Below are 19030 nucleotides of genomic sequence, written 5' to 3'. Positions count from 1 at the left end.
CTACCATTGGCGATGTCGAGATCAATGAAGAACAAATCAAGGCCGATACCGAGAAGCGAGTCGGAGCTTTCAAGGTTGTTGCAGATTATGTTTTGGCAAATCCAGGTTCCTAAAACTATAAGTAGCTTCAATGGTGTGCATTCATGTGTTTTTTTAAGCAAAAAGTTGTATTTCATTGTGTAGTAAGGGAGATTCAATCTGGAAGTATATATAATTATAATGATTTTAGAGTTAAACCTGATATATAGCTAACACACAGAAGATTACATAAACTGGTGTATAAAGCAAACTAAGAATTAACGGCCCTGCAATTCTTCCTAATCTCTCCATTAGACCCTGTAAGTGGACTGATGTTCCCCATCTTGATCATGGAGTTGACGAAGTCATTTAAGAAAAGCTTCGAATCTTGGCTGTATCTTTCGACTAGGCTTTTCGTCGTCGAAGCCGCCAAATCACTCGAATACAGAATCTGATCCGAGCCTAACAGACCCTTCCCATTGACCAAGTTCTTGAAATAATGGTTGTCGAATAGATCAGTCGAGTTCCGATCGAGAGCGGTGAATCTGTTCCTGTCGCCATTAGCCGGACAGAAGCTTTGCAGATCGGCTAACATGCTCATTTCGATCGTACTGTCGGGTGCACCGGTTCCAGAGAAGTTGAATAACCTGTTGTCGAAGGTGGAACACTTTGCTAATCCAATGGTATGGGCACCTGAAAACAAAAATGTATATTAAGTTCAAATATTTATCGTAATTGATCGTAACATTTCGGTTCGACGTTGGTCATAGTAGGTTACCTGATAATGAAACTACATCAGTTATGTTGAGGCCAACATTGGTGTACTTTTGAATGATTTGATCCAGGGCCTCGAATGGAGAAGGAAGTGCTGCATTCGCTTGTGCCGCGCTAGAAACCGTTCCGTCTCTCCGTCCTAATAAAACTTTCCATGTCGGTCCTCCGCTCTGACGACAATTAATTTCCGATTAAGTAAAAGAAAAGGAATCAATTTGGCTTGAAGTGTGTGTGTGTGTCAACTTACTAATAGAACAGAGTCACGAGAAGCGATGGCTAATATATCAGCGCACGATACAACTCCACTGCACGTGTTCTCTACGGCTGTTTTTATCGCATCAACAACTTCGAATCCTCTTGCTGAGTTCACGTTAGCGGCCGAAAACTTCTCGGTAGTATTGTCTCCGTCCAACAAAACCGAAGCATCACAACCCTGTGAAAAAACAAGGCCTAATTGTTTAATAATCACATTATCGGTTCATAATTAAGAAAAGGTGCTGCATTTTGCTCACATTCACAAAGCAGTCATGGAAATGAAGCCGGAGGAGAGACGCCGCCATTCGCATCTCCGTCTTGATCGCACTTTGAACTTGTCTCCGCACGATTGAAGGAAGAGTCGGACATGTTTTCGAATAGAAATCGGTGGTCAGTTGGGACCTTACACTTGAACAAAGCAGCAAGCTAATCATAAGCATCAGTACTAAGTGGTGGTGTGATGTATGGCGGCTTCTCAGTGCTGCTAGTGCTCACAAAGATGCAGTGAACTTGGTATATATGTATTTGCGTAAACTGAGAGATTAACCCATTTAGTATTGCAAACATTGCAGATATATCCAAGAATCGTGCGTTAATGGTTATCAGATGATCAGATAGCACACAAGGATAGACCGAGGGAGTGTTAGGGGCGGTCGTATTCCGAATTTTTAATATACTTCTTAAAAATTCATACCTCTTATAAAATTCTGTGTTCGGTATCTCCACTCACATATATACTAATGTATGCTTCGCTTTGCATGCAGCAAGTTTCTGTATTAGTGAAAAATCAATAAAGAAGCAGCAAAGTGGTAACTTTCTGGTAGCACTAGGGCGCATGCATGCATTAAAATGGTTGGGACTTTATCTTCCACGAGGATTAGCAATGAGAGAGTGGATTCATATGTGCACGTCGTTGATTTTTCTAATAATGGCAGCAGGTGAGTTGGTTTGCCATATCCTTTAGTGTACCAATTAGAGTTGTAGCTTGACGTTGATGGTGGTTGACCTTATTAGTGCTGTTTAGTCATTAAGCAAACAGGTTATAGTTTAAGATTATTTTTGGCGTATTCATTCGAAATGGAGATTGATTTTGGGTTCGTTGATACATTGAAGAAGATGATGTTTACCAATACTTTGAGCTTAAAATAAGCAAGTTTTATTCGAAATGGACTACCCCAAATCTGTTTAACTTAGGATTAACTATACGGATGGTCACTTATGTTTTGTGTTTTGTCCACTTTTAGTCACCGATTTCAAAAAACATAAAATATGGTCAATTTCGTTTTTATTTTTGAACAAGAAACATTTCATGGGATATATTAAACATGATCAAACAAGGTTCTTTGAGAATCAACGTCTTCGTCAATACATATCCTCTTTAAGAATCTAATTAAAGTATATTAAATCAATCATTTAGAATAAGAATTATATTCAAATAAAAAATATTAATATATAGATTACAATGTCAAACTAAAAGCTGCAAAAACAATCCAACAGTCCAAGCACTTGCATTCAAGGTTTTGATTGCTTAAAATATTAGTCTAGTAGAGTTCTTTTCATTTCAATCTTCTTTCTTGAGTCCCAACATATAATGCTTTCAAGATTCAATAATTTGTTCTTTTGTGGTAAGCTTGATAATGTGTATTGAAGAGATAAGTACAGAAACTCACTATAAATACTGCACTTATATCAGATACATACATCTGAAAACATTAAAAAAAATCCTCTGCAAAGTAATCAAACCCCCAATCCAGTAGAAATCATGGGTGTTTTCACTTACAAATCTGAGGTTATTACAGCAATCCCACCAGCCAAGATGTTTAAGGCTTGTATCCTTGATGGAGACAACCCATTCCCAAGGTTGTTCCTCGGGCTTTTAAGAGTGTCAAGTACGTTCAAGGCAACGGTGAGCCTGGTAGCATCAAGAAGGTCACCTTTGGGGAAGGTTACACCATTGATATTGCTTCTTACTTTGAATCATATATATGCATATATAGTTAGTTATAAGGGAAAAAAGGGTAAAAGTTGTGTTCTGAACATGCAGGAAGCCAATTCAAGTACATGAAACAGAAGGTCGAAGCATTAGACGAAGAAAATTTTGCGTATACTTACAGTGTGATCGAAGGCGATGCGCTGATGGACAAGCTCGAGAAAAATCACTTACGCGACGAAGCTAGAGGCCTCTCCAGATGGGGGATCCGTATGCAAGACTAGTAGTACATATTATACCATTGGTGACTTTGAGCTCAAGGAAGAGGGAATCAAGGCCGGAAAAGAGAAGGCATTGGGAATGTTCAAGGCCATTGAAGCCTATCTCCAGGCAAATCCAGATGCCTACTGAAATGAACATCAAGCAGCTGGCCTGTTGCGCTTCAAGTTTTTAGTTTTGCAGTTTGAGGTTCATATGAACTCAGACTGCTAATAAAGTGTCTAATTTGTTTACTGAATCTTGTTGTGTAAGTTATCCATTGAGAATAAACAGATCATTATCTTTCATTTTGAAGATTATAAAGAATCCAAATATATAAACTTACTCAGCAATTATTGAGTGGAATTTTATTTATTGAATCGAACAAAATAGCTTGAAAGCAAAGTGACAATCAATAGTAAGTTGCAAAGAATAATCTAATAGTCCAAGCACTTGAAGTCAAGGTTTTGCTTGCTTAAAATATTAGTCTATTAGATTCTCCAATTTTTTCTTTTATGGATTACAATGATGCTTTCTCTGCTAAAGTAAAAAGTTCAATTAACATCCATTGATGGTTACAGTGTTAAAATCTCCCTTTCTAGTATCATCTGCAAAAATTGTCAATCAAATCTCCCTTTCTAGTTTGATCATTTCCAATTATGGGTATTTTCACTTACGAATATGAGGTTATTACAGCAATCCCACCAGCCAAGATGTTCAAAGCTTGTATCCTTGATGGACAAAACCTTATCCCGAATATCGTTCCTGATTAGGCTTTTAAGAGTGTCGAGTTCATCCAAGGCGATGGTGAGACCGGTACCATCAAGAAGATTACCTTTGCAGAAGGCCAGTTCATTTATACAAACTTCGAATCATTTATATGTATAATATGGTGGAATGATGTGTTTCTCAACATGTAGGGAGCCGGTTCGATTATATGGTGGAAGAGGTAGAAGCATTAGACAAAGATGAGCTTGTGTAGTGTTACAGTGTGATTGAAGGGGGTGGTCTGATGAAAAAACTGGAGAAGATCACTTACAAATCTGTGTTCGAGGCGTCACTGGACGGGGGATCTGTTTGTAAGATCAGGTGTAGGTATCACACCATCGGTGACTTTGAGATCACAGAAGAAGGAACCAAGGCTGGCAAAGAAAAAGCCTTGGAAATACTCAAGGCTGTTGAAGCTCATCTCCTGGAAAATCCTTACCATTATTGAACATATCCCAATATTAATGTAAATTGCATCCTTTGTCAATCATATAATTAGATGTTGAATGCATTTTAGTTTATTATAGTTGATCTTCAAAATGAAAGATAATGATCTATATATTTATTCTCAATGGATATCTCACGCAACAAGATTCTGTAAATAAATTGGACTCTTTATTAGCAGTCTGAGTTCATATGAACAGCAAACTGCAAAACTAAAAACTTGAAGGCAAACAGGCCAACTGCTTGATGTTCATTTCAATGGATGCCATCTTAATACTAGAATTTTCAGTAGGCATCAGGATTTTCCTGGAGATAGGCTTCGATGGCCTTGAACATTCCCAATGCCTTTTCTTTGCCGGCCTTGATTCCCTCTTCCTTGAGCTCAAAGCCACCAATGGTATAATATGTACTACTAGTCTTGCATACGGATCCCCCATCTGGAGAGGCCTCTAGCTTCGTCGCGTAAGTGATTTTCTCGAGCTTGTCCATCAACGCATCGCCTTCGATCACACTGTAAGTATACGCAAAATTACCACAAAGAACAAATTATGATCTTGAAAAGCAATATATGTTGGAACTCAAGAAAGAATTGGAATGAAAAGAACTCTAATAGTATAATATTTTAAGCAAACAAGAATGCAAGTGCTTGGACTGTTAGATTGTTCTTGCAGGCGCAGCTTTTAGTTCGACTTTGTAATCATAATTATTCTAAGCTATTCGAATTTTTTCGGACACATATGTGGTTGGCACATTTATAGATTAATTGAAATAAAATGTTTAAAGTTAATTTTTATAAATCAGTTCATTTAAAATATCGAATAATTATATGTGTATTTTGTAATTCATGCTTTATTAAGTAATTCAAAAGTTAATTATATTGATGATATTGTATAACAATTATAAGGTACCAATTTTTTGACAAATTATAATCTAATTTTTAATCTTATTTAGAAGAAAAGGGAAGGGAGACTCTAAAAAAAAGAATGAGAGTGTTCTTAATGAGTCTAAAACCATGACCTAAGATATAAGAACAAAGATGAACAACTTGATCAAATGATCAAAAATGCTAGTTGAGATACTAACCTTTTAATTAGGCTAGTGACAAAGTTTATGTTTTTCACCTATTATAGGAAGTATATGACAGATTAGGGGTGAGCAAACTCGATTCGAGTCTGTCGCAACCGACTCTTCAGGGGAAAGGTCGACTAGTTGCAACGATGGGGTTTTTGAAATATTTTTGAAATGGTTCTAGGAAATTGGGAGTCGCCACCAACCATTTTAAGGTGTGTAGAATACCATAAAAACCAGGTAACTTAATAAAACAATATATTTTTATCAAAATATTAAGTTTGGGGTTTGCAAAAACCACAAAACGGGTTCAAGAGTCAGTTAGGCGTGAGAAATAATTAGCACCCCCACAGCACCCAGAAATTAGAACCTAGTTGATTACCTTATATTTAAAATCGAAAATTTGGAGTTCGAAGTTTTATTTAATTTAGAAATCACTATGGATGTAAAGTTGAAAATGGTGCTCGTATTAAAGCCAATATTCACCCCTTAGCATGAATGTGTGAGATAAATTATTGTGTCTAATAATTAGACATTGTCTCGAGATTTCAAAAATGAAGGGGTTTTTAAAAGGATGTCCATCTACTTTGGGAATTACCAACGGTCACCCCTTGAGCATAATGCGGAGGATACGACATTAACTCATCGGTAAATCACATTGCCTTGTTATTTTAAATTTAAATGCAAGCGAACAACTTTTTAATACTTAAATGCTAGTTGAATTAATTAAGACTTTCCCTAACCTGAAGTGTCAAATTATATAATTTAAAGAACTTAAAGATCTAAACCTAGAAATAGATACTCTACTATTAATCGTATTGATTTTAATTAATTATTGAATTGAATAATCAAGATGATCTCTTTAACATTTACAACTCAATTTTTTTTTCTAATTCAGTTTAATAGTTTTACTTCACTGATTTGACTGTGCTTCTTGACTATATATATATATATATATATATATATTATTCATGTTTCTTTGCTTTAAAGAACAAAGATTTGTCTTGACCCTAAGTGGGTTATGCTTAGGTTTTCATTTTTGATCTGTAGTTATATATATTATATATATATATAAACTACACAGATAATTATTTAACTATAATTAAAAATATTTTGACCACCGATATTTTAATTTGATCAAACAAATTATTTAACTATTTAAATGATTTAATCAAGTCAGTTAACTTTTAACGATAGAAATAACGTAGCATTTAAAATTTAACCGAGATAATGATTATGCAATTAATTTTTTAGTGCAATTGTATTTACTCTTTGTTACTTACCTAAAATGTCAATGCCCACAAAAATAATTCATTTGCGTAAAGTTCGAATCTGGTCTTCTTTCCCTTCTCTGTTATTATCAACTTCACTAACCCTTCAAAAAGAAATAAAAAAAAACCACCATTCACGCGAAAATTCTTGTTTTTTCAGCTTTTGAAGAAGAAGGGTTGAAATGGGGTCGAAGCCATCATCGCGAGGCTTAATCGCCCAACTAAACACTTTTCAAGACTCTCTTCTCTCTTCATCTGTGGTTAATCTTCTTCTCATGCTCCTCTCGAGGTAATTTACCTTTGAAATTTTCGCTTTCCCCTTTTCTTGTTGGATGATTTGTTGATTGATAAATGTATCAATATTCTTGATTTTGAACTTTTAAATCAACATCCCAATGCCCCATTTTCTTAATTTTTCTCCATTCCTGCCAAAAATCATCTCTCAGATAAACATTAGGGTTAAAAAACATTCTTCACTGTTTCGCTTTAACACTTGCTTGAAGTTCTTGATTTTATTTTCATCTCAAGTCGTCTTGTTCAAGTCAGGGTCGAAGAAAGCTGTTAATATGGTTGCTTAGATCAAAGTTACCTAATTTGGTTAATCCTTTGAACTAGGAATGAAATTGAATGATCGGACCGAAAAATGGAACTATTCATAATCGGATTTAATTACATTTTGATTTCTTTCTGCAAACCAAATTGACAGGTTTATCCTCTATTGACTTTTTGCCTTGATCATCTCCATTTTAGAATTGCAAATTCTAATGCTTTCTTCTTTCTAAATTGTGCTTTACTTGATATGTTATAATCCTTCCAAAAATCAAGAATTTTTTTTTATAAAATACTGGGTAGAAGAACGTTTGAATATGTAACAAGGACCAAATATATAATTACACTAAAAAGTTAACCGAGGAGTCATTCTATGGTTAAATTTTAACTACCACGTTATTTCCACGGTTAAAAGTTATGGTTTGATTGAACTATTTAAATAGTTGGTAGACTTTTTGATCAAATTGAATGGCCACGTGTGTAATTTACCCTCACTAGAGAGAGAGAGAGAGAGAGAGAGAGAGAGACGTTGTAGCTTGAACCGTCATTGTCTTTTATATTGCCTTGTTTTCTGCTACTCACTAGGAGTTCGTATTTCTTTCATGCTTCCATTCCATGCTATAATTCTGGTGCTAGCTGCTTCTTTTTTCAAAAAAAAGTTACTCCTAATTTACAGTAACACTGAAGAGAGAGAAACAGAAAGGGGATGCAGATACCTGTTGTTTAGAATTTTCTATAGGTATAGATTCTTGTCTTTGCTGAATATTTTCCTCACTTTGTGTTTGCAATTTTTTTATCTTAATTGTTTTGACTTTGTTTCATTTATAGTAGTAAAGTGTACGCCTCCATTTGTAGGTTTCATTGTCCTTGACATAGGTTGAAAAACCTCTCTACTTGGTATTTGTGGACTAAATTCCAGCAGGTATCAGCTGATGGATCTGCACTTATACTTCCATAGTGTAAATGTTAACAATTTTTTATATTCCATTGCTGTCAATTTTACTTTTAGTACTTGAGCAACTATGACTCTCATGGAATCAATAAATTTTTTAAACAAGAAAGGGCTAGTATCGAATTATGGAGCATTAAAGTTCCAGCTATATTCAGTGACTGGACCATTGGGAATAGGCTTTAACCTACCCCTATTCGATTTCCCCACCGAATTGTTCAAGTTCAGTTTTAACCATACTTGAGTTTCTTTCAATTGGATTTGACTTTCAGTGTGAAGTTTGTGGGATAGTTAAAGAAGAAGGTGTGAATTTCATGGTTTTTGTTGGTGGGATCATCAAGAAGAAGAAGGGGTTAACGGGAGGTAATGTGCCACGTCAGATAACACTTACGAGAGGTAACGTCATGGATCTTACTGAAAACAAATTAAAATTAATTTCTCATAACGATTGATGTAAGATGATCAAATCCAGTGATCATCACTTTTGTTACCCAATCAAACAGTTTTGGGGCTAACAAACCACACACCACTGACGCCTTATGAGTATGTAGTTTTAGGCATCGGATTTGCGACGAGAACTCTTCAACAGCCTTGTAAACTTGGGCTCGGCTCTCGATCACCTTCTTCATTTCTTCTTCCGTTATCTCGCTGTCACCGACGGTGTGAAACTTGGTCGTTATCTTAATGATTGTTCCTCCATTCGGTGCTGGATCAAACTTGTTCTCATCGGAGATTTTCTCAAGTTTGTTGTTCAAAGCATCGCCTTCGATCACACAATCGCTGTACGACCTGCTCTCTTTGTCCAATTTATGAATCTTGTTTTTCACATAATTGAATCCAATGCCTGCATTTGTTATCAACCGAGACAAGTCATTGAATCAGACATTGGTACGTCGATATAAGACATCTATGACAAAATCCCAGGAAAAATGCATAATGACAAAGCCAAAACTAAATATTTGTATAAATGATCACTATGTTCTTTATTTTTTTTAGAATATTTTAACCCTTAACATTTCATTTTATCAAAATAGACTTGTAGGATGAAAACTGTTAGTTGATTAATGATTAACACATATTGTTGATGTAAAATTTTTACATGTATTTAATTGATGACGTGATATATGTCACATTATCACTTTGATAACGCGGTATGTATAATATCATTACTTTATTGACATGACATGTGTATTATCATCACTTTAGGTGACAAAACACATGATATATCAACTTTGGGTGATGTAGTACATGACAAATCACTTTAATTATGAGACGTGTCACGCTATTACTTTGGTGACGATCAAATTTAACGTCATCACTTTAATGACATGTCACATCCCACGTCATCACTTTGATGACGTTATACATTCCATGTCATTAGTTAAACATGTGAATTGCATCACATCAGTAACGTGTGTTGATCATTATTAAACTAATGATACTTTTATAAGGGAACAAAATGATCGTTTATATAAACGTTGGATACTAATTTTATCATTATGTAAGGAAATAAAAAAGGAAGAAAGTATGTACCATCAGCAAAGTTGATCTTCTTGATGGTACCGGGGCCACCATCTCCTTCAAGGACCTCAACGCTCTTGATTGCATGAGGGGCAACCTTGGGGAAAAGTGTGTCGTGATCAAGCACAAAGGACTTAAATGCCTTTTGTGGGGGAATTGGGGTATTACCTCCATTTCGTGTGTGAAAACACCCATTATGAATGATAATACAAAGATTAAACACAGAGAGAATGTGATGAAGAGTGAGTGTGCTTGAGGTGCGAGAATAAACGAGCAAACTGGGATGGCATTTACAGGCTCAAATTGAAGCTCTACTATTGGATTTCTTTAAGTTAAAAAAGAAAGCAAGAAAAAGTCAAGTCAAGAATGGCACACTGCTTAAAGAATTCCACAAAATGATGGCCGACTGCACAAAATTCCTCTATTGCTTACATGTTTGATGCGATTGCTGTTTGTTTATTAACGACAAATTGCTTACGGTATTTAATAAATTAGATATTCTAAATTTATATTTTTAGTATAAGCAGGGACGGAGTTATACATTAGCTCGGGTCACTACCCCAGTTTTTTATCATTAAAAATATATAAGGATAACTATCTATTTGGTCCTTCAATTTTTGGTTTATTTTGATTTTGTCTCTCCTTTCTTATTGTTAACTATAGTTCGCCCCTTAACCTCAAGTTTTTGTTTATTTTGATTCTGCCCTTCTCATATTTTATTGTTAATTATACTTTACCCTCGGACTATAATCCTAGCTCCGTCCCTGAGTATAAGATAATTACAAAAAAATATATGTTCAAAACTTTATTAACTAATTGACAACGTATATATATATATTCTACAATAGCTTATTAAACCCAAAATTTTTTAGAAAATATTTTTTATCAATAAAGTCACTATATAATTCTAGATTAAAAAACTTAAGAAAAACAGGAGAAAGTGGAAATTAGATAGGTTTTCCATGTGCGTACGACGTTTACTATTATTCTCTGCTTCTAGTCAATATTTTCTCAGGAAAAACACTGGTTTAAAGGCAGAATTAACGACTTTATTTAGTAGATTCTCAGCTTAACCCAAAATTTCTACCCACTTTCAATGACTTCTTTACAGGGTTAATTCCCTTTTCTATTTAATTCCTTTCCTCTTTATGTTTCATATTTCAAATTCACAATGACGATTTATCGCATAGTTAAAATAATGTGTTTTATTCTATTAGACTAACTATTAATTAATATTTACAATTTTATTACAAAATTTAAATTAGTATAGTAATTCGGTTAAATAAAACTTAATTTTTAAAATAATTATATAAAACAGAATCCAATTACTTTTTTAAAAAAATAATTACATAGGCCTCAACCCTACATCTATAATTTTGAACCATTTTTTTATAAATATCCAAATCCGAGTTGATTGTCGGTAACATTTAGTTTGTCAAAGTAATAACTAGAAGTGAAAACAGAGACGGAGAAAATCAGGTAGGCTGGGTTTGGTTTGTTGATTTTGATACCCACTTTAAATATTTGCGTAAAGTATTCAAATGGTACCTCAACTATAGGATGTTGCTTTATTAAGTCTTTCAACTATTAAAAGTTACAAAGTGATCCTCTAACTATACAACATTGTTTTGTTAAGTCCTTCATCTATTAAAAGTTACAAAATGATCAAACTATTCATTATGTTCCAAACCCATTTTTTTCCGTTAAAAATTGGCAGTTGTCTAAACTGGACGGTAGCATGATGACTGAGATATGATAGACATTTGAGATTCTAGGATTATATTTTACCATATCACAATTACCAGGTTACCGTTCAACTTAGAATACTGTCAATTTTTAACGAAAAAATACGAATTTCGAACATAATGAATAGTTTGGTGATGATTTTGTAACTTTTTAATAGTCAAATGACTCAACAAAGCAACACTCAATAGCCAGTTAAAAATTCAAATTCCGATTATTTTAATATAATTAGTGTACGAACTCGTTCGAGGTATGGATAACACTACGGTGCGTAATTTTTGCTTTGATCTCATGATGTAATTGAAGTAGTGGGTGGGGGTGATTGTCACTCTGAAAATTTAAAATTATCATATTTTTTTATATATATATTTTATTTAAAATATGTTTTTTCATTCTCTAAAATTTTATAAGTTCAAGTTCTATCCTTGAAATTTTATAGGTTCAAGTTCGCCCCCAACATAAAATCTTACGTCGTCCTTGAATATATTTGATTATGCCTTGAATATATTTGATTATGAGTTATATGATTTTACATTGGTGAACTCATAATAAAGTTTAATTGATCTATTGCTTCAAATGTTGTTTAGTAAATATGTTTAAAATTTGTTCGAAAGACTTTCAATCATTTGATAATTAATGTTCAAACACCTTTATAGTGTTCAGAAATAGATATTAATGGTGACTTCTTGTATTATATCATGATATGTTTCTCATTTTATTATACTTCTTTTAGATATCTTATGATGCACATAAGGTCAAATGATGAACTAATGAACTTTTGATCATATGAGTTCAAGAGGATGAGAGAAACTCCAAGAAACTAGTAATATTATGCAACTAGTTCTCAGAAATCACAAGGTAATATGGTAGTAATTTCTGGTAACGATTGATGTAAGATGATCAAACCCAGTGACCATCACTTTTATTACCCAATCAAACACAGTTTTGGGCTAACAAACCACACACAAAAACATTGAAATCACACCATGAAAGCACACCACTGACGCTATATGCGTATATAGTTCTAGGCATCAGGATTTGCGACGAGATACTGTTCGACAGCCCTGTAAACTTGGGCTCGGCTCTCCATCACCTTCTTCATTTCTTCTTCCGTGATCACGGCATCACCGACGCTGTGAAACTTGGTCGTTATCTTAATGATTGTTCCTCCATTCGGTGCCGGATCGAACTTGTTCTCTTCGGTGGTTTTCTCGATTTTTTCGCCCAAAGCATCGCCTTCGAACGCACTGTAGCTGGTAGACCTATTCTGTTTGTCCAGTGTATGAACCTTGTGTTTCACATAAGTTATTCCCATGCCTAAATTTTCCATCAACCGAAAAAAGTTCAGACACGAATACGAAGATATACGACATAAACGATGTCGACACGCATTTATATCAGTTGAAATTCGAGGGAAAAGGGGGAAGAAAGGAAGTACCATCAGCAAAATTGATCTTCTTGATAGTTCCAGGGCCACCATCTCCTTCAAGGACTTCAACGCTCTTGATTGCATGAGGGACAACCTTGGGGAAAAGGGTGTCATAATCAAGCACAAAGCACTTAAATGCCCTATCTGGGGGGATTGGGGTATTAACCTCCATCTCGTGTGTGAAAACACCCATTATGAACGATAAACAAAGATTAAAACAAAGATTAAAACAAAGAGAATGTGATGAACTGAGAGTGAGTTTGAGGTGTGGGAAGAAAGGAGGGACTGGGATGGTATTTATAGGCTCGAATCGAAGCTTAACTGTTGAATTTCTTTCAATAAAAACAAAGATGAGTGTTGAATCAGCAAGAAATAGTCAAGAATGGCATACAGCATAAAGAATTCCATAAAATAATGGCCGATTTGTCGTTTGAAGCACAAAATTCATCTATGGCTTACATGTGATGCGGTTGCTATTTATTTATTAATGACAAATCACTTACGGAATATCAATTCTTGGATGAAGCCAAACTTTAATTTATGAATGTCTCAACAAGTTTCTTCTAAGCTTGAAGTTTTTGTCAATAATAAAATCATCCGTATTGGTAATATATATTTAAATAAGAAATTAAAATTAAAGACTTGTCTATCTAGAAGGCAAATATCTTAATTAAAGTGGTTGTTTGCGGTTTGTAAATATATAGGATAAACTTGTCCAAAAAATATATGTATAGGATAAAGTATATCATGACCATTAATTAGGGGATTTTAATATTTATCGGATTATTTAATTATTTAAGTAATGTTAATTAAGTTAATTTAGTTAATATTTAATGAAACAGATGACGTGACAAATAATAAATTTAGTATAATTATAAATTTGAGTTTTGTTATTTATATATTTCATTATTGTAGTCCTAAAATTAGTTTAATTTAAAAGTATTTAATCAAATAATAATGACAAGTGTTATTATCTTATTTGAAGAAAAATAAATTAAAAGAAAGATCAAAGGAGATTAAACTTGGGAGCTTGAGGGTAAGGTGGGGGCACCCTCACCACTAGGCCAAATGTCGCCAAAATGTCACGTTAGGCTTATTGGAAGACAACTTATGCATATCTTATAATATAGTTAATGGCCAAAAATGGTCAAATAAGGACTCAAAATGGGTTAATTGGGGAGTATACGAGTACTAAAACTACTATAGTAAATTTAATAATTTGTTTATAGTTAAATATATTTTATATTAAATTATAGTTAGTGTCAGTGGTGAATTCACTCTTCGATTAGGGTTGGACCCGTTGTTACTTGAAATTCGAATTTTCGTCAATTTATTATTTATTTTATTAATTTTGCTCACCTTAAAATTTTATCAGTATCTACCTATACAAAAATTTTATGTTATTCATACATGTGGATCCACCCTAATTTTTTTTGAATTCGCCACTGATTAATGCAAGATTTAAAATAAAATATATTTTATATTTATATTTTTAAATAAAGCTTAAATTACATCGTTCCTCACTGTACTTCGCTCTCTCCTATTTTACTCACCGAACTTTCAATTTTTTTAATTTGCTCATTGAACTTTATAGATTGAATCATTTTACACACTCTCCCGTTTTCTCTCTAACATGGCATTATTATTTAATATAAAACAATTAAAAAACAAAATAAAAACTGAATGTGGTTGGATGCTATCGTCAGGCACCATTGACCGTTGTAAATTGTGGTCGTTTAGACCCAAAATGGGACAGGTCGTTTCGCCTTGATGTCATGAGTTCGAATCCGACCTCTATTTTGTCAGAAGTTGCTTCGAAGTCCACAAATTTGAGATTGAAAGTGAGGAAACCAAAACGTTTCAGTCCAAATTCACGGGTTTTTGGGACATTTTTCGATGAAACAAACACCAGATCCAGACTCAGGGGGTCGAGACGAACCAACCCATCCTATTTTGGGACCGATCAACCACCATCTACGGCGGTCGAAGGTGGCCGGAATGAAAATAGCGTGGTGGTCGACGGAGAGAAAATGGAGAAGAGAATGAAAAAGGGTAAATTACACCATGAGTAATTAGGAAAAATGATAAATTACACCATGAGTCATTAAACTTTACTCTATCTCATATTTTACTCACCAAAATGATGTCGTTTTATAGTATATTTGAGTTTTTCAAAACGGCGTCGTTTTGATTTATGTGTCACGTCATAACACCGTTAAAAAGTTAACGGCAGAGTGAGCAAAATGATTCAAATGTAAAGTTCAATGAGCAAATTAGAAAAAATGGAAAGTTCAATGAGCAAAATAGAAGAGAGAATAAAGTAGAGTGAGAACGATGTAGTTTACCCTTAATAAATTAACATTTTTTCGTTTTCTCCCTTTATAATTCAATGATTATAATATATTACATTAATATTAATTTAACGAACCCTAAATTCATCAGCACAACTCAAATCACAAGATAAATTTCTAATTTGAATTTTATTTCTTTGTCTTCAAAAGGATTTTTGAGAATTATATCCCATCCATCTATGTTGATTTTAATCATGCTAATATTATAACTAAAATAACACAATTTAAACTAAACAATTAATAAAAAAATTAACTAAAATACAAATGAAATATATTTTTAATAAAAATAAAAATTATGAATTAAATTAAAAATAATCAATATAATAATTTTATATAATTATAAAAACTATAAAAATATCAAATTTAATTTTAAAATATAAAAATCATAAATTAATGTTTATTTTAAATTCTACATTAACTAATTATATATATATATATATATATTTGAATTATAAATAAATTATTAGATTTATTTCAATAATTTTTATTATTTTTTTCAATTTATATATATATAACTCTTTTTAGCTTTATATATTAATTTTACATAGATTTAGGACCGTTCAGATTAACTATTTGTTTTATTTTCTTAGTAAAATCTTCTCATTTTTACTTTTAATCTAATCCATTAATCTTCACTCATTCATCTATCTTCTCATTTCTTACCTATTGTAATCCATAAGTCAAATGACCATCCAGCTCAGTTGGTAGAGCACAAGGTTCTTAACCTTGAGGTCGTGGGATCGAGTCCTACGGAGGGCATTTTATAATTTGGAGGTCTCTAATGGAAGCTGCTCTCAACCTGGTGTTGGGGGTAGCCTACTATCTTACCTCCCCTTACCCCATATATATGGGAAAAAGGGACAGCCATATTTCATTGTATTATTAAAAATATTTTTTTATTTGAATTAAAATTAAAATTAAATTGATATAATATGAATATTAAAGATCAAATACATTATATCAATTTTATTAATTGATATGTTAACTCTTTCGTTAATATTAACTATAAATAATTTTGTTAACCTTATTTAATAATTAAATGGTATAATTAATAGTCTTTCGGCTTAACCCAGATTTCTCTTCACTTTCAATGACTTTTTCTACCGGGTTTATTCCTTTTTGATAATTAATTCCTTTCCCTTTTCTTCCACCTGTCGAATTCACACCGACGGTTGATCACATAGTTAAAGAAAGACTGGTGAAGCTGAAATTATTAGTATTTTAATATTAGAATTTCAATTCTAAATCTATTTTAAAAAATTATTTCAATTTGCTGTGTTAATATTTAGGGTAAACTACATATTTAATATATCAACTACCGTTTTTGTTTTGTTTTGTTTTGGTCACCCACTATTGTATTCTTCAAAAAAAAATTTGCTATTCTTTGAAGTCCCGAGTTTGAGCACTAGGAATGTCAGAGGTGTAGCGTTCAATGTCAAATGGTTGAGAGTTATCTTTGAGTAGATATTACTTTATAATTACCACAAATTAATCGGGGGAAATTACCATAGTAATCGGAATGAATATCAACATCTCTAATCTTGAACCAAAATGTACTAAAATCATAAAATTCCATTAATCTTTTACGTTTCTCAAAATTTTTAACAATCAGAGTCGTGGTAAACAGGTCTATAAGAGCGTCCACATATGTGATTTTGACTACATCAAGTATCCATTAGTTGGCTCCTCTCTTTATTAGGTTTTGCATGCCTTGCCACGAGATACTCTTCGACGGCCTTGAAAACTCGGGCTCGGCTCTCGATCACCTTCTTCATTTCGTCTTCCGTCATCTCGGTGTCACCGACGGTGTGAAACTTGGTCGTTATCTTAACGATTGTTCCTCCATTGGGTGCTGGTTCGAACTTGTTCTCATCAGTGATTTTCTCGAGTTTGTTGCTCAAAATATCACCTTCAATCACACTGTGACCGTACGACCTGTTCTCTTTGTCCAGTGTATGAACCTTGAGCTTCACATAAGTTAATCCCATGCCCGCATTTGTTATCAACCAAGAAAGTCATTGAATCAGACATGAATACGTAGATATACGATAAAAACTATGTCGACACATATTTGTATCCGTTAAAATTCGAGGAAAAAAGGGGGAAGAAAGTGAGTACCATCAGCAAAGCTGATCTTCTTGATAATTCCAGGGCCACCATCGCCTTCAAGGATATCAACACTCTTGATAGTATGAGGGACAACCTTGGGGAAAATGATGTCATAATCAAGCACAAAGGATTTAAATGCCTTTTGTGGGGGGGGAATTGGGGTATTAACCTCCATTTCGTGTGTGAAAACACCCATTATGAATGATAATACAAAGATTAAACACAAAGAGTATGTACTGAAGTGAGACTTTGTTTGAGGTGTGGGAAGAAATGAGAAACTGGGATGCCATTTACAGGCTCAAATTGAAGCTCTACAATTGAATTTCTTTAAATTAAAAGGTTTAATTTTGTTCTATAGTCAAGAATGCTACCCTGGATAAAGAATTCCATAAAATAATGGCCAACTTATAATTTCAAATGTTGTTCAAATTCCACTTTTGCTTACATATTTGATTTGATTGCTATGTATTTATTAAAGAAAAATTGCTTACGGAATTTATGAAGGCAAAAATTTGATTTACTAGATTTTTTTATAAATAGAGTTAATTGTATCATTTATCATCCAAAATATTATGCTTCATATATTCTGCTTCAGTTGCAGATAATGACACAATAGACTGAATAGTTGACTTTCAACATATAAGCCCTCCACCAAGAGTAAAAACATACTCAGTTGTAGATCTCTATCATCCAAGTCACTTGCATAGTCTGAATCCACATGTCCTACAACCAAAGGATTATCATGCTGACTACCAAAAACAATTTCATTCCCTACAGTGCCCTTCAACTACCTGAAAATCCACTTGACTGCTTCCCAATATCGCCTACCTGGTTTAGACATGTATTTACAAACTTGACTAACATCATGAGCTAAATCAGGGCGATTACATATCATTGCATACATCAAACAACTTCCTTATTTTAGAGCATTGTTTTGAAGAAAGCTTAAAATGTTTTTACACTGAAATGCTTATCGACTTTGCATTGCTCATCCCAAACCTGTCTAACACTTTCTCAACATAGCCCTATTGAGATAACCACAGTTTTCTTGAGCCTCTATCCCTGTGAATCTCCATTCCAAAAATTTTCTTTGCAGCACCTAAGTCATTATATCAAATTCCTGGCTCAATAAAGCTTTCAAACCAACAATATCATGCATCTTCTTTGCAGCAATTAACATATCATCAACATACAGTAGCAGAAAAATAAAAGAACCGTCATCAAGACTTCTAACATGAACACAACAATCATACTCACATCGCTTGTAGCTAATCTTAATAATATAGGAGTCGAACCGTTTATACCATTGTCTTGGAGACTATTTCAACCCATATAAGGATTTCTTCAACCTGCAAACCAAATACTCATGTCCAGGTTGAGTGAACCCTTCTGGTTGCTGCATATGAATCTGCTCCTCTAAATCACCATGCTAAACGGCAGTTTTGACATCCATCTGCTCTAAATGCAAATCCCAACTAGCTACCAATGCAAGTAGTGCCCTGATTGAAGTATGCCTAACCACGGGAGAAAAGATTTCATCATAATCTACTCTCTTCTGCTGTGAAAAACCCTTTGCTACCAATCAAGCCTTGA

The 19030-nt window shown here is 33.6% G+C and overlaps 2 protein-coding genes and 3 pseudogenes across 2 annotated transcripts; 2 read left to right on the top strand and 3 right to left on the bottom strand.

Moving 5' to 3' along the window:
- Window positions 1-211: 211 nt before the first annotated feature.
- Window positions 212-1487, bottom strand: LOC120115037 (peroxidase N-like). The gene is made up of 4 exons (XM_039135809.1): window positions 1305-1487; window positions 1040-1225; window positions 797-962; window positions 212-711 (listed from the first exon to the last, which is right to left on the bottom strand). Exons 1-4 carry the CDS (start codon window positions 1485-1487, stop codon window positions 290-292), a joined length of 957 nt encoding a protein of 318 aa, XP_038991740.1. The 3' UTR covers window positions 212-289.
- A 1280-nt stretch (window positions 1488-2767) lies between these two features.
- On the top strand, window positions 2768-3388 carry LOC120114954 (annotated as a pseudogene).
- Window positions 3389-3852: 464 nt separating this feature from the next.
- Window positions 3853-4454, top strand: LOC120114955 (annotated as a pseudogene).
- Window positions 4455-4655: 201 nt separating this feature from the next.
- LOC120115036 lies at window positions 4656-10015 on the bottom strand (annotated as a pseudogene).
- A 2419-nt stretch (window positions 10016-12434) lies between these two features.
- On the bottom strand, window positions 12435-17699 carry LOC120114953 (major strawberry allergen Fra a 1-E-like). Its single transcript, XM_039135718.1, has 3 exons — window positions 17607-17699; window positions 12987-13143; window positions 12435-12865 (listed from the first exon to the last, which is right to left on the bottom strand). Exons 1-3 carry the CDS (start codon window positions 17631-17633, stop codon window positions 12573-12575), a joined length of 477 nt encoding a protein of 158 aa, XP_038991649.1. The 5' UTR covers window positions 17634-17699; the 3' UTR covers window positions 12435-12572.
- Window positions 17700-19030: the final 1331 nt, after the last annotated feature.

The sequence above is a fragment of the Hibiscus syriacus genome, unplaced genomic scaffold (assembly GCF_006381635.1).
Source record: "Hibiscus syriacus cultivar Baekdansim isolate YM2019G1 unplaced genomic scaffold, ASM638163v2 tig00110257_pilon, whole genome shotgun sequence".
NCBI lineage: Eukaryota > Viridiplantae > Streptophyta > Magnoliopsida > Malvales > Malvaceae > Hibiscus > Hibiscus syriacus.
The sequence above is the reverse complement of the archived record's forward strand: the minus strand, read 5'-3'. Positions and strand labels throughout refer to the sequence as shown.